Below are 23,886 nucleotides of genomic sequence, written 5' to 3'. Positions count from 1 at the left end.
ATTCACAGTGAAGCCTGAAATCATTAATTTGAGGTTTTGGCATTTCACTGTAATATAAAAATATTAGTGTGATGGTAGGTCAGAGAGGAGTTTTGTAAGCTTTTGTTGAAAAACAGGGCTTTTCTGTAGTGAAGATTCATGCAATCTGGCTGTAAACTGGTCTTATTTCATACACTGGCTGTTCTGTTTATATTAAGATCAATTTTTATGTCATCACATGCACATACACACACATTCTTCCCTTCATTGTAACAACACTTGTGATTACTTTAATAGGCATATTTTCATAGATTTCATAACCCCAACCTCTTGTCATAACTAGCCACAATTTGACCCAGGATCATCTCACTGATATCTAACAAGATACTAGCTTAAGTGATTTGACTAGTAAACTTGCAAAACCATACTGGATCTGAAAAAAACTACTCTACCTGCATTTTGGCTAAATTAGGCAGGATATGTCTTAACCCATAATTACACATGGCTTTACTATACTTTTTTCTCCATATATATACCTATATCTATATATACACACACAAAATGACAATGCAACTAATGTACTACAAATAAAAGTTTAAAATATAATTTGCTCCCAGATTGAGCTGTTCCAAGCCAAGCTTGTGAGCCTGAAACACATTGTAATAATCTCCTCATAAATTCCTGACAGAACAATGTTTATCATGGAAATTCAACTGACAACTTTAAAGTGACACTAGTTAATTATTTGGATCCTGTGCTTAGTGAGCACTTTGCACTAATAAGCATTCCCTTATAGAAGCTATAAAGTTTTCTAAAATATATATATATATCTATAAAATATATATTTAAATCATCCCCATCTGATGATGTTTTGAATGTAAAAATAACCTCATTAAGGCTGACAAAAATGCAAACCTAGTCTTTCGAAAATGTGAGAAGACCACAGGAATCCCATGTGACTCTGACTTCCTTGCCTTATTGGAAACAGCTGTCTCTGTTGCTAACCTCAGACCATTTCCAGGTTTGACTCCAAGAACAGAATTTCACAACCTTCTTGGGCATCTCAGCCTCAATGTCCCTCTCTTCTCCTTCTACTTTGTGATGAAAGATGCACTTTAACAAGCCTTCTGCTATTGCAAACCAGTCCGAAGTTTGCTTCATGTTTTGTTCTCGGAAATGCAAATAGGCATGCGCCCAGTTGCTGCAAATATAAAAACACGCTGAGTGGGACCTGTTGCTGATGTAAACTGGTGTAGCTTTCATGGAGCTATAGTGGTCAAGGCCAGCTGAGATTCTGGTTCAGGCTGCTGCTAGGCTATGGACGGACAGGCATCCTTTCTGGTACTCTTGCTTGAAGAAGTCTCAGCTCTCCGATGTCCAGAAACATCTGGCCCTAATCCAGTGTCAGATATCATGATCCCATCAATCTGCAGGCAGCATTCCTCATGAAGGTGCTGGGAGGAGAAGCTGGGCAGCCATGTAAGCAAGGTGCATTGCCCAGGCAAAGTAGTCTTGATGGAAGGCAGGACTTAGCTCAGGGGCAGCAAGCTGCTCCAGCTGTCCTGCCTTCAGATGCTGTGCATCCATCCCTGCTAGCATCAGCTTGCCCTGCACCAGCCTGGGCACCTCGAGCGCAGAGCTATGCACTGTGCATCATGCCCCAGGAACCATGAATGGAGAATTTGCAGCCCTGCACAACGTTATTTTTCTTGAGCCTGTGTGCAGAGTCTGCAGGGCTAAGCCTGAACCAAAATCCTTCCAAATTAGAGAGATCCCTTGACTTCAACAGATCAAGGCAAGGTTTTGCAGAAGTTTATCTTTTATTATGACAACTCTTACAGTTGGAAAAAAACAACCCCACAGCTCAATTTTGGGGCAAATCTGTCTTTCTTACTGTATCAGGCACTTAGTAGTTAGTTATTCTGGTAACAGTATGTTTTGCAGTAAGGAAATAGTCCTAGTACAAGACATCTAAATCTTGATTAAAGGGTTCAGAGCATGAGCAGACAAGAGGCAAAGAGAAGGGACTGTCTGAGGTCACACGGAAGGAGGACTGGAATCTAAGCATTAGTCCCCACGCTATCCACTGCAATGTATATAAATTGCAAGTTTATTAGTCACTGCCCTTGAATCTATGTCTTGTTACAGCCTAACATGAACTTCTTAGGGCAGGGACTGTCTTCCTTGACGATTTGCTTGGTACCTAGCAAGTTGCGTGGGCTGTAGCAGATAAACAGTAACAATTAGTCAACACAATGTTTGAAGCTAGATCCATGTTTCATTCTACGCAAGCAATCTTTTCGAACAGCTCAGCTAATGTGCTGGCAGTGGATAAAGTAACTGATTATAGCAATGGATTGCTTATATATGAAAATGATGTAATCCTGGGATTTAGTCCAATTCCTTTGCAGGCTCCAAAGCAAACAGAGATTCCTTTCAGTTACTTTTCATCTGGCTTCATGTTTTTATGTTGACCAAGTGGGTGAATTAAGGTGCCCATGTGACAACACCAAAGGTTTGAAATGGGCTTTCCACTTTTATTCAAGAAAGAGAAATAAGGGGCTGCAAATTGCTTTCAGAGCGGCTCCTCCTTGTAGCTTTTAGGAACATCGTATGATCAAAGGCTCTTGTCTGCAAATTTCAGGTCACTCTTTACCAGGCACAAATTTTGCTTGCAAAGGCTTGAATATTTTTCTAGCCTTTCCCTGAAAATGCACTATGTGCTGGGTTTTTACCCTGGTGGCTGGTTTTGAGGCTGCTGGTTACTGCAGGATGCTTTGCTGCTCACTGATTCTCTCATTCCCAGGGTATGTCCATGCTGTAAAGGTTGTTATGGCTGAACTTTGGTGGAGACCCATCCTTGGCAGTTTGTATGCAGCTGGCTGTGTGGGCAAGCTGGTTTTCTGCTAGGCGACCCCAGAGTATTTACTCAGTTTGTGTAATGAAGTCTACACTTAGTGGCTGGTTGCAACTGAACTAGTTAGCCCAGAACTGCTCTGGGTGACGGACAGGTAGAGAAGCCAGAGCACCCAACACAGTCTCCATTGCCTTGCGTTATTGCAGAGGACCTGGAATGGGAATAATGAGTGGCCTGGTCTCCCATAGCACAGCAGGTAGCTCACACCGCACTCCTCTGAGAACTAGTGCAGACACCACTGCAGGGAGAAATTATACAGAGGTAGCAAAGGAACCGGAGATGGCTTCAATCTGCATATATCCAGCTTTGTGCTTGGGTGTAGGTGCTTTCTTCAGCTGACAGTGGAAGTGCGATGGAGGGCAGGTGGAGGAGGAGAATTGGATTTGGAATCTCCAAAATCCCTAGATCTCCCCTCCCTTCGCTTTGCAGTCATCTTTCCGAGGCACAAAACTCCAGCATTTCACATGCAGCTTGGGGCTGGGGGACTCTGTGGTGCAAGGAAATGAGAGCTTTCAACCCTTTTCAGGGCATTTGTAATAACCAGAAGCCAGTTCTCATTCTGGAGAGCAGAGACACTGCTCTGTGAGGTGGTGGTATGGGGAGGAAGTTAGGGAGAGTCAGGAAAAAGCTGGAAAGCTGAAGCTGACCTGCTTGTGCTGCAATAACTCAAAGCCCCGTGTCTGACGGCCTGAAGCTTCCTGTCTTCTGCAGCTGGCAAGGCTGAGTTTGCACATGGCTCCAGTGCATCAGGCCTGAAGTTTCAAACCAGCTGTGCCTCTGCCTTAAAATCACAATGCTGGCTTGAAGTTGCCGATACCAGCTCTGAGTGGGCTCCCTTTGCTGACAAGCTGGGTAGAGCAGTCCTTTACCTGCCCCTCCTTCCCAGGAGGAAAACAAGATCGAGCCCAAATTTGCTGGCAGACAGCTATGAAACCCCCCAAGCTTGAGGCCGTTTGCCCATGCTGAAGATTTCACAACCTGATGAGGACCAAGTCTGTCCTTGTTGTGCTCCCTGTCCATGCTGCCTGGTCCAAGGGAGCTACTTGGAATCACATGGAAAGGCCACAGGAATTTACAGCTGAGCTCGCTGCTGCCAAGACGACTCTCACAGCTCTACCCCGCTAGCTAATCTTCAGTGCTGGCAAACGCTATGCCAGAAACATGTTGCTGGGAGAGCACGGGTGGGATGGCTGTGTGTGACTTTACTCCATAATGCCATGCTGCAGCATCTCCTGTGCTGGGATCATCCAAACCTGTCAAATATGGCCAGCTGGCCTGTTAGGTCAAGGAGATGCCTTATCTCAGAGTGCCGTGCCAAAAACCACCTTCTTCACAGTAGCTGTCAGCCACCAGACACACCATGTGCTCAGCTGCATACCTGGCACGTGAGCTAGTATATAAATGTGCCAGTTAAATGACTCGATGCACAAGTGATGCATCCATCACAAGATGTAGGAGTGGTCCTGACTTTGGACAGCGGAGAGCTGAAATGCTGTTGCTGTGGATGTTGTTGCAAGCTGGACAGACAGCAAGAACCATATCCCAGGTTGGAAAGATGAAATGAGGAACAGATTATTCAACTTTAGATTATTAAACATCTACTTTAGAGGATGGGCTGTGTTTACAAGTGATACCAGAGGCACTTTCATTGTGATAGCAGTGAAAAATCTCCGAGTTAACGGAAGGGATTGGATCCAAGCTCCAATGCACCAAAACCAGTCCTGACTTCCTGGGTAGGGGATTCTGGCCACATGGTGGTTTGCATGGGTAGAAATCTCCCATCATTTCAAAGAAATGCGTCAGAAGCTTTTCTTTGCGACACCGTCCTACAGACAGGTTTCCTTTGGAAAAAGATTTTTTGTGGGGTTGCTCCTTTTCCTGATGGCTTTTTCTTGCAAGGAAAGCAATTCACACTGAATGAGGACTATCTGCATTCGAGGCATGGGCAGCTGCAGTAGACACTGGCAGACATTTCCATGCTGCTGTCCCCATCAGCTCAGCACTGACCTTCCTGCTGGATTTCCAATCAAACCGAAACAGTAATGTATTTTATTAGATAGTATTTGATGTGTATTGGCCTGGGAGAAGCAGCTAACCAGAAGGTAACCTGGATCGTGTATGCTTGTCCAGCCTCAGGCTTGGACATGCATTTAAATTCTCTTGGAAGAACTGTGGCCCCGAGAACAGTAGAGGAAGATTGGCTGGGATCACACAGGGATTGGAGTCTCCTTACTTTGTGAGGTGCAAATATCACAACTATTTTTGCAATCTTTTGCTATTTTTTGATTAACCCTTCTCTCAAGGCTGGTCACGTTTTCCCATAGTTCAATTAACAGCAATATTGCCGCATCCCTTTGCAGTCTCTTGCATGGAGATCTCTGAATATTGTAAAGCCAACCTTCCCAACACCCAGTTCTGGTAAAATCACTTTCTACATCTACAAAGGGGAAAGTGAGATATGAGAAACTAAATAATGGCACCCAAATCACAGGGAATGTCTATAGCAAGACAGGAGGCAGTTCAGATATCTCAAAGCCTAACCCAGTGCTTGAAAGCTAGATTCTTCTCCCAACTTAAGTCCAAAGTAGGGAAACAAAAAACCCCACATCTCTGCTGAATAGGGGAGGGAAAAACCCTACCTAATTCTGTCATTTCAGCTGTGTAAACTAATGAATGTCATTGCAATTTTAGTATTTTACAGTGAGTTCTCACTTTGCTTTGGCCTGCACTGTTGGTGGTGACATCACCTGGTAGTTATGTCACTACTGTAAAGGAATAAGCATAAACTGCTCACTCAAGTCTAAAAGTTACTAAGACTGTCAAGAGCGTTGCACATGGCTATTCAGAAAAGACAAACAATTAGGCACATAGCTTTGTCTACACAAGGGAAAACATGTTCTAAGAGCTAACATATGTTCTAAGGTCTAACCTCATAGAAATTCAGAGAAGCGCATCTACACATGAAAGTACTCCAAATATTTGCAAGCCTTCTAGGAGTCAGCTGGAGAGAAACAGATATTTAGCAGCTATAAGCCTAGGTGTATTTTGAGCCAGTTTCTCTTTCACACTAAATTGTATTTGCACCCAGGTCAGAGCCTCTTTATAGCACAGCAGAATCATACAGAGGTAAATTTACTTAGCATCTGGATCATATAACGCCTATCTGGGCTAATTCTGCTATTCCTTATGCTGACAGGACACAGAACTACACGTCTAAGAGATATATCACCAAACAGGGAGGGAGTCTGCTGTCAGTTGCACTAATATAGATCACTACTAACTTTATTGGCTTCAATTAAACTGCTCTGGATACTCCCTAGTGTAAATGGAAGAGACATCTTTCTCATAACATAATCTTAGCTCATCAAATCAAAAAATGTATTCATAGACTAGGCATTCTTCAAACCCTGATTTCTGTGGAAAAAATTCACGAAAGTTGCCAGGCATTAGCAACTAAGCGAAGACATTTTAGCAAATTTTCCCCTTGAAGCAAGAAAGTATTAAAACTTCTATTCACAAAAGTTCATTGGTCCTGTACTCAATGGAAAACCTTATAGGGAGCCAAACATTATAGGACTATGCTTCTCCACCAAAAAATTATTTTGTTGTTTCATGTCAAGTTTCCTGACGATGCTACACACAGTTACTTAGGCTTCGGGCCAAACATATTCCTGAAGTAACCCCAAGCCACTTTGTTGATTTATGTCAGACGTCTGTAAATTGACCAGGTAGACAGCTAATATAACTGCCATTTTTTCATCACGAGGGTGGTCAAATTGAAACAGGGGCTCAGAAGGATGTCGAATCTCCATCCTTGGAGACATTCAGAACAGAGCTGGACACGGCCCTGAGCAACTGAATGTAATCTGCTAAATTGCAAAGAGAGTTAGGGGATGAAAATTGTATGGTGCGTATGGCTCCCATAGCGCCACAGTGGATTTTTTTTCCCCTAGCTACAAGAATTGTTTGAAGGCACGGTACCTTGTCTCCTGGCTGTGGGCGCATCACAGATACACGGTCGTAACCTTTCCGCAGCAAGACCCAGAGAGCATCCAATTTCCCCTGCAATCAAAAGAAATACAGTGTGTTATCTTCAATACAAGAACAAGTATGCTGTGCAGAGTGCAATGCAGGGACGACGCAGCTCAGAAATGCACATTTTTCACTTAACTATTTGCTGTGCTTACAAAAGATGCTGGAGAGCAATGTTTTCTCTCCTAGAAACTCCCTCACACTCCCTCCCTCAGAAACTCCCACAAGTGCAAAGGATGAGGCTTCCAGATGAGCAATAAGCAGACATGTCTGACTGACAGTCAACAATATCTGTGTGTCTAGCTTTCATGTACACTTTAGAAAATCTCCAAAGGTAATAGGTGACTTAGATCTAGAGTATCTGGAGTGCTTCTGAGACCTGGTATCTGGTGTTCTTTAGTTTTGCTAGCTGCCTATGAATCCAATCTGCTCTCGTGCCTCTTCTAACAAGGAAATCAGGCCACGAGGTCTTTGTAAAGAGAGACAGGAGAGACAAAGGCTGAAAAGTGCCAGGGTCACACATGACATAGCAAAGTCTTAAGCAGCCTCAACTTAGGATGCACTTCAGATTTCTGTCTGGGAGCACCAGCTGTTGCTTCAGCCTCAGCCTTGAGGCAGGTCCTGCAGGTGACTTGTTGCGAATGATCAGTGAATTTAGCCTTGCCTCACGGTCCTTTCTGCACAGCTGTTTAGAGACTGCCCGTGGCCCTTTTAAAGTCAGCCAGGTATTATAAATGCCCTGAGGAGGAGGGAGGAAGAAGAGGTAGGTAGGTAGACTGGTGGGTAGAAGCAGAGGTAGAAATAGAGGTAAGAAGAAAGCTGTTAGCCAAACCAAAGCACGCAGAGCTGTTTGGCGGGCTGTAGCAGGCAACACGTCCTGCACCAAATTATGAGAAAAGGCACAGTCCTTTATGATCTTCACTTGCATCTATGTTTGATGCTGCCCTTCCCTCTGTCAGACGGACTAAAGATTTGGCAAGCTCCTTGAGAAGCTTTTAGACTTGTCACAATCCTTGGATTATTTGCACTGACCTTTTAAACTGTTGAAATGATATTTTAAAAGGAGGAAAATCCAGCTGGCATCATGCTAAGAAGTAGCAGCAGCAAATAAGAATAATGATAACAATAATAACAACAATCTTTTAAGCGTCAATAGCCACATTTGGCAGCAGATAAAGCCCTGGGGCATTTCAAACAGCAATCTATCCATTCTCAGTTAACAGCTGTGCACCTACTATATAGGCATTACTTTGGGGAGTGGATGTAAAGGGAAGAAAACCTCCATCAGATAAGCTGGCAAAAGGCAGGACACTCCAAGTAAAGGCCGGCGCTTGTGTTCCATGGAGAGATGGAGGGCTGTTGGACAGTGAGATAACTGGCCCTAAAATGTGAATTTCCTGGCTTTTTGTCAGATCCAAGCTATCTTGGTTCAGTGTTCCTGATTTGAATTCCTTGCTCTCCTCCTTTCACAAGGTTTTTTTCTTTAAAGTAGCTTGTTACATGCATGTTCATCTACCTTCCAAAGAGGTATTTCAAGGAGTCCAATGGAGCAGATGGAAATTTAACATCTGCTTTAACCAAAGGTATCGAGTACATTCGGAGCATGGGGACAAGGGAAAATTTAAGCTGAATATCAGGAGACATTTCGTATGGGTGAGGCCTGTTAGTCTGTGAAATATTTCCCCTGAGAAGTGGTGGAAGCCTCTGTGTTATTTTAAAAACCAGACTGGAAAAAATAGTGAAGGATAGACTTGAGTTAGCTATCCTGCTTTGGCTGAAAGTGCAGACCCAATGACCTAATAGGCTATCCCTCCTCGCCTCCCTCTGCATGTAAAGACTCCGTGATAGCTTCCCTGAATAACACAATGCAAATTCATCTTCATATGCTCACGTCTTCTGGACAAGAGCTTCTGCCAAGAGTCTTGATGAGTTTTGCCAATTTTGCTAATGCCTTACTGCTCAGGAAGAGCAATAGCAGGACCTCTGCTTCATAGAAATGAACCCCTGTTTTTGATGGGTGCTCATGGTTGTGTTGAATATAGCTATTCTGTCTGCGTACACTGTCTTTCTGGGTGCAGTGCAGCAAGGGGTGTGGTGGGGATTAATAATTAGGTAAACTCTCATCTACGGACAGAACTAGGCTGTTAAACACTATCCATATGTGGAACATCCTAAAGTTAGGGAATATACGGATGTAGGGTCTTGGACTGGACCTGTCCTTATGCTGTGTGGAGTTTGGATGGTGGAAAGGAAAGATTTTCTAAAGGAACTAAGGACAAATATCACCCATGAGATGCTCCTAATGCTCATACTCCCCTTTATAATTGAATTCCTGCTGTTACGAACAAAAAGCTGTTCCTAGTCAGAGTCAGAACTGAACTTGAACCCAACAAACATTGAATCTTTTCTCCAAGCCTCCCTTGAACTTTGGAGAAGTTCCAGCTGGGACACAGATATGCAACAAACTTTTGACTCCTCTGTTTAGGATTGATTTCCTCCCATGCAGAATAAACTCTGAACTGATGAAGGAAGAGGGAGAAAACTCAGCAGTATCTTTGATGGAAAAGGACACAGCTCTCAGCTACCACCTCAGGTAGCTGTGCCCACACGGATTCCAGCTGCGTGAGCACATATTCGGGGTTCTTCGTGCCAAAAATCAGGGCTGCTCTGCTTTAACTCCTATCAGCTCCTTAGCTGGTCAGAGTACAGCTTTGTGCACTGTGAACCCTTCTGACTGCAGACTGCAGAAAGCAACTGAGCTGCGTCTCTCAGCTGGATGAGGTTCCAGCAGGAGTGAAACTCCCCCAGATGAGACTAGTGTGTTTTATAAATGTTTTGCACAGATGCAAATGACAATGCAGTGTATTTAGGAACAAAGGAGCAGCTATATGAGATGGTGCTTACTGCATCACCACTCTGTACTGAAAACTGTTGACTCTGTAACCTGTCCCACTGCGAGAATGAATAACCTTCATGAACACATGTTGAAGTCATTATGATTATAACACAACTGCAAATGACTTTTTGGTAGGCTATGTTTATTAGATGATAATCTTTAAGGGGGAAAAGAGAGAAGGCATTGGACCAAATTTTCAAACAGGCTCACATTTCCGGATCCTCCGGAAACCACTCTTACTCCCTTGTGCACCCTTGCCATTTCCATCACTGGATTTGAACCAGCTGCAAGATCAATGAATGAGGAATGCCAAAACATGTGACTTGCCTAAATTCCTATGGGCACTGCTTGGAGCTAATCAGTAACCAGACACAATGCAGGCAAACCTGGTTGTACTGCAACCAAATATACCTGCATTGCAATGACTTGGCTAACAGAATACGGCTGCCTAGGGTGACTGTTGCTGGGGAGGAAGAAAACAGGAGAATAAAAATTATACTTCCAGCAGTGAGGCACCTCCCCGCTTAGCTTAAAGTTGAAGAAGAGTTCTATAAACTAATGTTCTATAAGCTCCATACATTCCGCACACACTCTGCAGACTATTCACAGACAAATTGCCTGTAGGAGATGTATGAAGATGCACAAAGGCACACTTAAATGCAAATTTTCTCTAGTTAGTCTCCTAAGATTTCCTTCTAAGTCATTGCCCACTGTGGAGGATATATTTGAAGCATCCGTGGCACACAGATAGCTGCCATTGAGAGTTAATGAAAGCTGCGTGCCAGCTTTTGGAAACCTCTTGAAGAAAAACCAACAGCCTGCAATCTGGAAAAACGCTTGAGGCAGTTCTTGAATTCAGACCAGTTTAATACCTGTGCAATGCCACTGTCATCCATGGACTTACTCCGGACACGCTTCTGATCTGGAGAAGGGATGGGGCAGATCTTGGACTTGCTAGGGCCAAGAGCGTATGCTAGCGGCTGCAGTATTCCTATGTGTGCTTTCTAAGACCCTAGCCAGTGTTCCAAATGAGATCCAAGCCCAGTCAAATGTGCAAGGTTTGAACTTGGATATGAAATGTGTATTTTCAGTCTTTTCTGTTACTGATAACTACAGAGCTGCTACAAATAGCTCTGGACTGAAAAGAGATGGGAAGGATCTTAGCATTTCCCAGATGGGTTAACACTGAAAAATAAGTGTGGGTTTTTTTTCATTAGAGGCTGCTATAATTACATAGGCGTAACCTCCTGAAAACCTTTGCTGAGGACAGCCTAAATTGCCTTGAATGCAAAAGATTAGCTTTCTAATATCTGAATGTCTTTGTACCACACACTGGGTGATGCGACTGTTGCGTGTGGCTTGTTTCTCTTAACCTAGGAGGGGCATTCACATGTGCAGTGCAGAATTTTCCTTCGGTGAACAATTTCCTTGCTCGTCTGTTTCAGTTTTGCACCCTGCCAACCATCTGCATTAGGGAAGACAAACTGATGCCCTTGGGACAGACGGCAGAGATGGTTCCCAGCTCCTGTGGGAGACTGTCTTGCTGCTTTGTACCACATATGACCTGCTATCAGTGTGAATTTGACCTTTCCCTTCCGAGGCAGCTCTAATTCAGCCAAACACTTCTTGCAGGGTATCCCCTCCTTGTGAGGGGAGCATGCTGCCCTGCAGCAGGTCTGGCCCTGTGACCCATGCTTGCTGGCAGACATCCATCTGCTGCACCGCAGTCCTTGATCTGCTACTCTCACTGGTGGCATTTGGCGGTGATTTTCTTCTTTCCTCCCTTTTTTCTGAGAAAAGTGGATGCTTTTTATTCCCTACATCTCAGGGAACACGCAGTGTGCACTGGAGGGCCTGCCTCTGGAAATGCATTAGAATCTGTAAGAGGAGGGTGGGAAAGAGAGCATTTTACGGAAGCTAGCTACATCCCTGGCAGAAACCAGGATCCTTTTCTTCAAGTGCACATCAACTGGTCTAAGAAAGCAAAGCATCCCTAAAACCTGATTAGTCTGATGGAAAATTCCCAGAGCCCCATATGGCTCCTTTCTACAGCACCTCCTTGGCCACATGTTCAGTGGAACTTCCTTAGGTACAGCTGCTCTAACAGCCTCTTGAGATCACAAGTTCCTGGAGAGTTCTGCGTCTTTGCCTTGGATGTGAAAACAGACCACTTAACACAGATATCGAGGAAATATCCTATGCAGTACAAAGCTGGACAGGACTTACCTTGATTGGAGAGTACCACTTCCGAGGAGAGGAGGGCCTGCGCATGTTGTTCCCAAGATTCCTGGGTTCGGGGAACTCATATTCCTGTTCTGGCATCTTGACTCTGGCATTCTTGGCTTTCTCCAGCTTAGCACCTTCCTCCGTGGAGCCCTTTTCACCCCAGCGCACCTGAAAAGACATCATCAGGGCATATCATAAGAGCAACTGCTGCAGAGAGTTACATTCCTGTTATAACTGGATCCTGGTCCATATTTTCCTAGTGTCCAGATCCAAAGTGAAGAGTGGGGCACAGGCTGTGAAGCCTCCTTCTAGACTGGAGCCCAAACCTTGGACTTTTCCTTCTTTGTGATTCATGAGAAATATGCAATTGGAGGAGGTTTTCAGAAAAACTGTAAAAATATTTTCTTGTAATTTGTACTGCAACACTGCCCAAGTATCCCTAACATGGACCAGGATCCTGCTGTACTGGAAGAAAAAGTTCCCAAACCTAAGGAGTCTACGCTTGGCTCTCAAATATTCCTACATAAAACAGATTTTGGCTCAGATGTACAAAAGAGCCTAAAGAAATCTGTGCCTGTCTCCTAAGTTGCTTTCTGGGTAAATTGCAAGGGGATATCATGGCTCAGTTCGCAAATGAGTCTTTCTGATACATGAACTGGTGTGTATTTACCTCCATCCTCTTGATGCCGCCAACTCCTCGACCACCATAATAAGAAGCATCTACTGTTGGCCACTTCTTCTTTGGAAGGCCATCATCATCTTCCTCCTACAAAACAGGAGGTTGCATTGTTAGGGAGCGTGAATAGAGGTAGTAAGGAATAAACAGTCATAGTCTATGTGGTCCTTTGAACCTGCTAGAGCCAGCGCAGTAAAGGTTCTGGTCTCTTGATGGTTATTTTCCAGAAGATGTACACTCATGAAAAGAAAATGTTGCATGATATAAACACCACCACCACTTGAAAGGTACAGTCCAACTCCAGCAAGAAAGCGTGTTTTCTTTTTAAAGAAGACTCTGTCTTTCATCATCTTTAAATTAGGGAAGAAAATTGTTTCCAAGTTGCAAAATTATAGAAGCAGCAGCCAAAATAGCATTGAGAGTAGCTCAAGAGCTGGGGTCTTTTGGCTGCAAGCCTGGTTGATACGCTAGCCATCCGTGATGGTGGCAGGGACTTACCCCTTTGCCATCCTTTCCCTTCCCTTATGCTTGTGATTAGGGAGGGAAGAGCTGTTGTTGTGATGGGTGTTCACTGACTCATAGCTCCCCATGCCAGAGGAATCCTCGATGACCCAGATAAATCATCATATTGTAGTTCAGATTTGACAGAATACAGAGAAAAGCAAGAAAGCAAGAAAGTCAAATTTGCTCCTGAGTTGTTAGAAAAATTCCCTTATGCGAAGGTGAACTAGGAACTACCCCAGTGTGAATGCCCAACAGGGAGAAGAGTTTTATGAGATGAGCTGGCCAAGTGTAATTAGGACAGAAAGGTCCAACGGAAAAGTTACAAGAATAGAATTAGCTCTTATAATAGGCTTCTGCCTCTGCTGGGGAGGCTGCCCAGGGAAAGCTACGTGGTTTCGGTGGCTTTCTTGGGCTTACACCTGCAGAAAGTCTGGCTCTGCATGAAAAAGCAGACTTAAATTCTGGCCCTCTGTAAAAAATGAGATTTAAATTCTGTACAAAATTGAATGTGTTTTACATAGAGCAGGTAGAAACCTGTGGGACATCACCATACATAAGGTCAAGCATGTTCAGGATCCTGGCCTTCATTACGGCATTCAGATATGGCCCAATTAATTAAATCAAGGAAGTCTCCCTGAGTTTATTTAAAACGGGCCTGGCTAAAGTTCTAGTGAATATATTCTATATAACAACGTTGCACTGTTCCCAGTCCACATACACTCTGAACTATACAGTTCCTTTCTCTTTAATTTCTACAGTTCAGGCCATGAACTGGCAAAGCTGAAAAGCAGAGTTCATCAGAAACGTGAAGTATTTCCTGTGAAAAATGTGGAGAGAAATGAAAAATGGTCTCTCTCTTATTTTCTTTCTTTAATTTTTCACAGGGATTTGGCCAAACCCCAAAACTTAGGAGCTTTCCAAAACTGGAAAAGCCAAAAATACTTTGAAATTGAACTCCCCAGTAGGAAAACTGAAAAACTAGGAAGAAAAAATCCAAGACAAACTATGCTTTTCATGTCAAACAAGACCATTTTTGTAAAAAACAAAAACAAAAACTCTCATGAATTTGGCTGCAAAATTTGTCCCGATTTAAAGGAAAAGTGAACAATTGAGTCATAAATACAAGGTTTTTTCCTTCTTAGCTGACCTCTTTTTCTCTCTCTGGTTAGAGCTGCTGAGGCTCTTTGCTGCAACCTAAGAACTTAATATCTCTGCATGAAGTTTTCCATGAGGACTTTAAAAAAAATTGGAATCAAAGCCATCTAAATATTTTCCTTCAGCAATTCTCTTTCTTTCTCTTCAGCTTAGCATAGACTGGACTTCTCACAACAGGAAATGCCAGGGTTTAGGAAATCTTCCCCACAAGCCCTCAAAAGCCCTGCAAGTCATTTCAATCTAAGATAGGAGTTCCTCTGCCAGAACAACAACAGAAACAGCACACGCACAAAAAGACAGCAGTGGACACTTGAAAAACAAGGGAGTCACAAGCTTTCTTCAGGATGAGTCTGTTTATACGTTTTGAAGGGCATGGGAGGTTTTGCAATACAAGCAAGAAAAACACCAGTGATGTCCTACACACTTGGCAAATATGCTTACAACACACGTGAGTAGCTAAAATAAAGGAATTGGAAACATGGGGGTCAGGGTGAGGAGAGAGCAGGAAAAGGAGAAGGAAGAGGCATATAATCCACATCTCCAGCATCCAAGCTCACTGCCCCATTTGCAAGATCTGAGCCAAGAACATGGGGCTGAATTCTCATGTCCTGGCTCATTTTGGCCATATTATTCTACGCTTAACTACAATGGGGTTTTTGTCTGAGGAAGAACTGCATAAGAACTTCAGCTTTAACCCAGTAGCAGTATAAAAAACAGTACCAGAAAATTCAAGTGCATTTAAGGATGCTGGAAATTGACTGTACAGAACTTGGCATCTTTCCACCCCCAAAATCTGCTTTAGATGGAGCCAGAGTTTCTTTTAAAAAATAAGAAGCAGGACAGAGCTACATTTCAGAGTCAGAGATCCAGATTCATAACTGCTGGATTTCAGAAAACAAAGATCCGTGTTTATCTCAGAGTCCATGCCAGGCTCTGTATACTTTGACCCTGACCTGAGAGAACCTCATCTGTGGGGTAACACAAGGACAATTCAGGCTCCACTAGGGACATCTGAACCACTCAGGGTAAGGACTCAAACTAAATTTGGCCAGATATGAAAAAGTTTGGACAACTTACCCTTCTCTCCGCCCTGATAATTATTTTCACAGTTGCTTCTGCGCTGCCTGAATCTTGTCAGAATTTAGCTTTTATGGAGTGCTCTGCCTGCACAAAGCACTGTAAGACACTGGCTAGCCATTCCCCTGAGTAAGAGATGTTATCTCCCCTTTTTACAGCTGAGGGAACTTGGAGGTGAAATATGATGTGCTCACAGCCCTCGGCTCCCTCCTGATTCCCTTTCTTCCCCAAACTGGAGTTGTTTCCAAATTGTATGGCCACCTCTCAGATGCAGAAGCATCATAATGCCTTGAGGACACCTTGCTCAGTTCTCAAGAGACATCTTCTCCCTGCTTTGGCAGGTTCTGCTTATCATACAAGACTCTGCCAAGCTTTCAAATACTAGCTGCATAAACCTGCCTGGGTTAAAAGAAACAAGCCACACACAGCAGTCACATCACCCAGCGTGGGGTACAAAGACATTCAGATGCTAGAAAGCTAACCTTTTGCATTCAAGGCAATTTAGGCTGTCCTCAGCAAAGGGTTTTCAAGAAGTTACACCTACATAATTCCAATCATCCCAGAGGAGTTCTGCAAGAAGATGCCCTTGGTGTTTTTCATTTCTTTGCCTCTCACTGGTCTCAGCCTGCAAACTAATGTCAGAAAGCGCTCACAGACCACAAGAACATCTGAGAGAAGGCCCTTCTACACATGCTCTACTAAGGAACAGGCTGAAGAAAGAGCTCAGCCTCATAAGGCACCAGAAAATTCACGTACAAGTTCATCTTTGAGACACAAATACTTAGAAAACCAGGTCTCACTGGTCTCACTGATTGTGAAACTCCTAGTTTATTTATGGTACAGATTCTTAAAGATTCTGCCTGAGATTACATCCTCCATGTGCAAAGTGCTGCATGCGCACAATTAAGAGAGAACCCCTTGTCTTGATGGAGATGAAGGAGAAAGCATGTTGAGATGTTCCCACTCTACGGCTCAAACACCAAGCTGCACAAAAATCAAATAATGTGTCCAAGGTCACCCAGGAAATCCTGCTGCAGAACGAAATACTTCAGGTCGCTGGATTTATACCCCCAGCTCCCAGGTTGCCTTTGCAGGGACTGTACTGCTGGAGATGATCATGTCTGAACTATGATTTTACAGTGGAGGTTGCTGCCCCATGGAGTCTTGTAGCACATAAGTGCTTCTTACAAGGTCAAGGGGATTAACCTTGGTGCTCTCTTTCTAACTCCGAGGGTGAAAAACACCCAGCTGTTCACTGCCTCTACGCTAATGGAGTTTGCTGTGCTGGGACTGCCTAGACATTTTGTACTAAATTTGGCTATTAAGTCTGCATCTTCACGGCGCAAGACCTACACCTCATCTGTTCCCAATAACATCCCAATTCTTTTTCTCTTAAATGCCTGTCTCTTGAAAGGTTCCTTTTCTCTTCCTCCCAGATTTCTGCAACTCATGGTAAAAGGGGAGTAAAGGGGAAGGAAAAGTGCTGGCCTACCACTGTGACCTGGCTTTATTTCAGGAATAACAGAATACATATCCTGCCTTGGTGTCTACAAAAAATTCAGATTAGACCCTTGCTCTAGAGTTTATTTTGCTATCCCCCCAGCAAGGCTTTTCAGGAAGAGAGAGGAAAACGATCTGGAAAAGATTAATAAACACTGATAAATGAGGGTGCCAGAGGCTCCCAGAGCAGATGAACCGCTGTCAGTCATTCTTTGGCTTCATGAATGTGCAGTTGTGTGCCTAGGAGAAAAAGATTAGCTTGCAAGAGAATCGAACTGGTTCAAGCTGAACAAAAGGTTTCATCTTCTGGCTTATTAATAGCTGCCATGTAGCGAGTTAAATTCCACCTTTTCATGCTGGCTTCCTATAACAGTGATAATCACCATCAGCACCTCATGACTGTGTTGCTGAATGGTCCTTTCTCTCCAGGACTTTCTTGGGTGTGCTTGCTTTGGTGTCTGTGGGTAACATGACAACAGACATGAGGATTATCTAATTACAGGCTGGTTGGTGGCTTGGCCTTGGTGCCATGTTAGGGGTGACTGCGGAGCTCGGGTGATAGAGCAGCATGGAAAAAGCAGGTCTGAACGATGAGGAAAGAGGGCATGCTCTGGTCATCTGGTAGGTTTCCTGCCTGGTTTTGCCAGGCTGCAGGGCACTTTGTGTCCCTGAATCCCTTTTGCAGGAGAAAGGGCTGCAATGACAGAAAATGAAGCTACAGCAGTATATTTTAACATTGCCTTGGTCTCTGCTTATGGAGCAGGGAAGCAATGAGAAGACAGGGGGGATGTTCTGGAGTGCTCCGGTTTACACACTCTCTGACTGCAGTCACAGCCTGTGGAACAGACTCGTAGCAGATCTTTGGCATGGGTCAGGTAGTGGATAGGAATAGCTGCAAGCTGCAAAGAGCCCTCCAAAGTGTCTTTTTTTTGATGTAGAAGAAGGGTTGAGAACCAGCTTCAGCCTTTTGGTAAACTTCTGGTCTGAGCTGAATAAGAGTTGTTCCAATAAGCTCAGCCTGAAGGTGATGGACACGTGAATAAAAACAGCTGTGTCTTCCTCCAGCAGGGCTAGAAAGAGCCTTCCTGTGCACTGGAGGTAGAAGAATGTGGTTTTGCTCCACCATCAATGAGTCAATCACAGGCCAGAAAGGTGCTTGCTGGCTCCTCAAGGCATTCACCTCTTCCGATTGGCATTAACTTGATCTTTCCTGGCTGTAAGTAAAACCATCTGTCCTTCATCCAGGCTTAACCTCCTCCAGTGTTCTGTGTCGTCTAAGGAGCATAGCAGTAAGTTGACAATATTCGCGATTTCTGACTGAATTAATTGGAAGTTTCTGGCCAATAACGATTTCCTTCACCAACAGTGAGTGTGTCTCCAGTACGTCTCAAAAGGCCTTTAAAGTAGAGTTCAATAAAACCTTTGGCGAGTTCCTGGCAGCAGTGCTGCTTTCCCTTCATTGTTACAGTATAACGCATTCTCCTTGCAACGCAAAGATATATGGGCCTCAGCTCCTAATTCTGCTGATGCAAGAATTCCTCTCGTCTTATTTTTGCCAAGATTTTTGAGAGAAGAAAAAAATCTTACTGTAACTGTAATGCTGCTGCTTAAGGGATTAGCACTCTTTCATACTGGAGTCGAACAGTTACTAGGTTTTCAGCAGTGGGGAAAGCTAACTACAACACGTAAAAAAAGGGATTGCAGAAAATCCAGTCCATTTTCTATTTGCTTTTAGCAAAGTAGAAAATGTGGAATATCCAATCCTCTGTGAAAGCATCATATTACTGCCAGTCCCATTCTCTGGATCAGACTCTATAATAGTAAATGGGACCAATGAAATGCATCTTTTTAGAGCTTCTACCATTTTTTCCACTAGTGAGAAGCTCTTTTGTCTGGGAAAAAATGCAAAGTGCAAGTTACAGCCTCAAGTCCTATTCATTTTTGAACCAGAGAGAAGCTGCGCACTTCTGAATTTTAAAGAATTTATGTTAGTTGGATCTGAAGAACTTTGGAGTGACTTCCTATCTACAGTAGCTGTCAGTACACTGCTCTGATGCTTCATGGTTTCTAAAATAGTACAAACTGCATTTTTAAGGCCCTTTTGGCTTTTAATTCTATAGGGTGGTTCTAGGGTAACTGAGTACTTAGCAGCTGAGCTTAGAGGACAGGCTCTGGTGGAAAGTACATGTCAAATTATGTGTATCTACTATCAGACTAGTCCTTACAATGTCGGCACATTGTTGTAACCAAAGCCATCCATCCCAGGGTCCTGAAACAGTAAGAGTATTAGCCCAAGTATTACGTAGACCTTGCCTTGTATTAGTGGGGAAGCAGGTAAGCTACAGATCCAAGATTAATGCAATTTTTCAGGCACTGTGCAGTGCCCAAACAGCAAGCAGACTGACACGCTGCTTCTATACAAAGAGGATTTGCCCTACGTTCTCCAGAGTACAAGACCAGGACAGTTTAAAATAAAAGACCAGTGGCAAACATATCACTCAAGAAAAGGTCTGAAACAGACAGATGAATAGCGGACCATTCCTTCCAAAGAGCTCCACGGACTCTTCCTCGCCATCAGAATCAGGGCTCAGAGAAACTGTAACACGTCCAGAGAAACTATTACACCAGTTTAACCAAACTGAACCTGAGGCAAATACAACTGGTCTGCTGCAACTGGTCTGCTGTAACCGGTCTATTCTGCAGCAAATGGTCTGCTTTTGCAGCACTTACTGGTTTAAGAAAAGGCCTCCCTTGTATGTGAAGCATGCCTTCCCCCTGAGCAGAGATGTAATTTCCCCTTCCATTCTTTTGGCACAGAGCCAGCATTCCAGAATGATGCATTTTAATTAATTTCAGCAATTGAATCCCTTGGCTCGGAGGCATGTGTGATGCAGAACAGAGCATGTGCAATTTTAGGTTAATATTTTCCTTTGCATTCAGAGGATACAAGCTGACAAAACCAGTGGATTTATTTACAGCCCAAACAACAGAAATGGCTACTTAGGAAAATGGTCAGACGCCTGCATATAGAGGTGTAGGTTGATATGTCATTCAGAGCGATGGGTGCCTTCAGCAGTGCATGGATCCAAATGCAAATCTTCCTGGGGTGCAGGAATTTTCGGATTTGGGGTTTTGCCTCAGGTCTGTTTTAAAGGGGACAAGTGCCACCAAGATGGATGTTCCAGTACTGGCCTCAGCTCCAGCTGCCCTGAACTATTTCATTGTGCTCAGTGCAGGCAGAAGCTAGGTTGGATTCCACCTTGGTAACACTGCAGAGCACTGAGCTTTAATGGCCTCTGCCTTGGCACAGAGCACACCCACTGAGCCAGATTTTATGGAGAGCAGGGAGAGGTTCCGTTCAGCAAACTTTCACTTGCAAGCTGGAGCAGGCAATGAATTTCTCTCCAGAGGCAAAAAGCAAAGGGAACTAACCAACCACATCACTCCGAGCATGGATCTAAGTCTTCTCTCACTTACATAGTTAGGAGGAACTGATCCAAACCCCAGTGAAGTCAATGGAAAAACTCCCATTGACTTCAATGTGCTCTGGACACAGCCCAGTGACTTTTCAATGAAATCCCATGTGCAAAACGGTGTAAGCAAAAGAAGAGATTCTCTGTGTGCTGAAAGCAGGAGGTTATAAAAAGGGGTAGATAAAAAATTGGGCATATTTCTAGGGAGAATCTACTTATCAAGTAACAGTGACAGCTTTAAACCAGTTAGTTGCTGGATGCATCTAGAAAGAATGAGCAGAATTAAATTGAAGGTTTTAATGTTGCTTTCTTGTTTCCCCCCATTAAAACTTTCTCTGCCAGTGCAACTCTTCCCCTGTTCAGATGGTTATATCAGGCTTTACATCTGTTCAGAATCTGGGCTGCTGTCTTCAGACCCAATTGCAAAGATTGAGGGCTGCTGTGCTCTGCCTTTGCTCATAGCAGTGAAGTCCAGAGATCAGTGTTGTGAGTTAGCACTCAGCTGTCAAGAGTGATTATGTAGGCTAAAACACCAAAATCATTACCGTGCCATACCAGGAAGGCAGTTAAACATATGTTTAGGTTCCATTAACTTCAAAGTTAAACGTATGCTTAAGAGTTGTCCTGTCTGTGAATCAGAGTCTGCAGTACTGTTCCGACCAAGCCAAAGAAACATCTGCCTCTGTCCTCCTTCCCTCCCTGCTCCCTGGAGATACTGTATGCATGGATCTACAATCACTCTTAAATAAATAAAAGACAGATCTGTAGCTCATGCCTGGCTAAAAGCAAAGGGACCAGAGTGAAGCACACATGGCAGACATCAGATAGAAAGTCCCTGGTTTAGCTAAACTGCTATTGGGTTTAGGGGCACAGAGCCGAGCACAAACACTTAACTTCCTGCTGTGGTCTATATTCTGCCATGCAGCAGAAACACGACCTCTTGTGAGAAAGCTGAGCAAAACCTCGTCCTAAACACTGCGGAAATCAGGTTGTCAGTGTCACTTACCTCGCTGTCTTCTGCAGGAGGCGGTGGGGGCTCTTTGATGATCTAGAAGGATAGAAGAGAAACAGAATGGTAAATCCATACTTTGTTCTTTAGCACGATGCAAATGTCACTTAAACAAAGGGGGATATGCTGCTCTGAGCATCTCTGAACTTAGCTATGATACTGCGTGATTACAGGGTGCCTGTGTGTGCCACTGGCGTCAGGGTCACTGAGAGCGAGGGGGAAACAGGAGGCATGTCAAAGGCCTGCTGTACAGACTTTCCTAATTACAGCTCTGGACTCATGTTGCTCTTTATGTGATCCCTGCTCTGTGTGAGGTCACAGCAAATTCAAAGAAATGTCTCCTTGTTTCTCCAGCTTCCCAATCCCAGTGGGAGCAATAGTCAGTGCCAGCCCTAAGCAACACTGATAGCAATCACTGTTTTACCTGAACGACCATGCTAAAATCAGCATCTCATTCTACCAGACACTGCATATGCGTATAGTTCCTGCCTCAAATAATTTACAGCCTAAACAGACAAAGATTGGAAAGAGAAATCAAGGTGAAATGAAATGCCCTGGAAGCACTGTAAAGCAGTAACAACCCCCCAGCCTCCTGTTTCCCAGGCCAATACTTCATTGCAGAATGCCATGCCACCTCATGCCGTCGTGAAAAATACTTTTCACACTGTCAGGCTAATATATTCCACTCTCATAAGCTTTTTAAAAAAGATATATATATATACACACACATGTACATATGCATTTGAGGCTCTCCCAGCATTTCTAACTAATAAAGCAGTCAGGGTGAGGTCTTAGACTGGTCCAGGATATTCTCCATAGAAACAATTTAAGTTTATGTGGGCGTGAGGCTATTATTTCATGCAAAAAGTTTGCATTTGAGGCTCAGCAGGCAGTTGGCTATTATCACAGCCCTCCACTCCAAGAGCAACAGAAAGCCTTCCAAAGGGAAGGCAGTTGCATACAGGCACGTCAAACATTTCTCCCCTACACCAGATGCACCCCTGGTGTAAAGCTATTGCAGTCAAAAGACTGAATCCAGCCAGTCACGTCAATATGACTGCCCCAGGGATGGATTTTCTCCGGGAGATTTAAGTCTATCTGGAAGAAGAAGTTCCTCCTTTACACAGCAGGCAATGAGTCAGATGCTGTCAGGGTGCTGAGTGCCTCTGGAGACATAGTGAGTGTCCCCAGCCCCTCTCAGGACTGGGTCCTAGGTGTAGAGGCTGCCTAGGCATGGGGTGCAGATGTGTAGGCCTAAAAATTGCCCTTCAAAAAAACCCACAGTCTAAAACAATAACAGCATGGTTGTTTAAACGCAGAAAGAGAAAATGACAGTCGCATAAAGGCCCTGAAGACATAAATATTTACAACAATTCCTCTCACTCGTGTTTTTCCTTCTCTGATGAGCTCACTGTTTTTATTTTCTTCTGCAAACCCCGAGTCATGCAATGTGGCCATTAATGAAGAGCATGTGCCCTTGGCTGGGGAGGAGACAGGGGCTGGCTCAGTCTTTTGTTTATATCTCAGTTTGGAGCAATGGTGGCTGTAGACCTCTGTCTCTACCTGTACCTGGCCAGCAGGGCTCCTGGGGGCCTACAGTGTCCTTGGAGAACCTCTGTTAAAGAGCCTGCATGCATTAGGAATCAAAATCAAGTTTTTGTTTATATGCACAGAAGCACAAAGCATATGGGGAAGCACGGAACGACATTTGAGGAGCGCACTATGTGAACCCACTGCCCTGTGCCCAACAACCCTCATTCTGACGCAGCAGAACTGTGGGCCAGGCCGTGGCTGTAAAGCCCCTGACCACGCTATGGAAGAAGGAGGGGTGACGTCCCAAGAGGAGCTCAGGCTGACAAGCAGAGCTGGTGAGTGTCTGATACAGCATCCCTCTCCCTGCCTACCCCTGGGATATCCCTAGGCTGTGCTTTCAGCTCTGGGGGATCCTGGCTGTCTCCCTGAGGAATCAGCCAAGTTCCTGGCTACCAGGCGTGCACCACTGGGCCCGCACAGAAACCACATGGCCTCAAGAGGGACTAAGACTCCCCCCTCCAAGACACACTCTTCCTTCTTCCCTGCATTCACCTCCAAAAGTACAGCTTTCCTTCCCCTGAGCTATTCCAGAGCAGGGCTGTTGGGCGATCTGAGCCTACACTGGCAGTAGTGCAGAGCAGATTGTGAAGCAGGACATGGAAATCAGCTTGGCTTCCACAGACAGCTCTGCCTTGTCTTGTGGTTAAACTCCGGTGGCAGCGTACCGCCCTGTACCATGGTATGTTGCTGTATCATTTATGGAGCATGCAGCATTTCATTTGGTGGCATCCTGCACTGTCGCCAGTGAATAATCCTGCTTGTTCCTCCAGCATTTTTCCATGATGTGTTTATTTTTTCAGTTGCACACTGCTGTTGCACAAGTTGCATGCTGACTATATTCTGTTTTCT

At 44.3% G+C, this 23,886-nt stretch overlaps 1 protein-coding gene across 1 annotated transcript in view; it reads right to left on the bottom strand.

Annotated features, from left to right (window-relative positions):
* The window catches only part of ANTXR1 (ANTXR cell adhesion molecule 1), a 107,270-nt gene that overhangs the window by 13,176 nt on the left and 70,208 nt on the right, over positions 1-23,886 (bottom strand). The window contains exons 14-17 of the mRNA XM_067312435.1: positions 21,442-21,483; positions 12,721-12,816; positions 12,051-12,218; positions 6,878-6,958 (exon numbers count right to left, since the gene is read on the bottom strand). Coding sequence (XP_067168536.1) covers positions 6,878-6,958; positions 12,051-12,218; positions 12,721-12,816; positions 21,442-21,483 — 387 coding nt within the window. The remainder of the gene's footprint in view (positions 1-6,877; positions 6,959-12,050; positions 12,219-12,720; positions 12,817-21,441; positions 21,484-23,886) is intronic.

Source organism: Apteryx mantelli, chromosome 29, assembly GCF_036417845.1.
Source record: "Apteryx mantelli isolate bAptMan1 chromosome 29, bAptMan1.hap1, whole genome shotgun sequence".
Taxonomy (NCBI): Eukaryota; Metazoa; Chordata; class Aves; order Apterygiformes; family Apterygidae; genus Apteryx; species Apteryx mantelli.
Note: the sequence above shows the minus strand (reverse complement) of the source record. Positions and strands in the feature narration are given on the sequence as shown.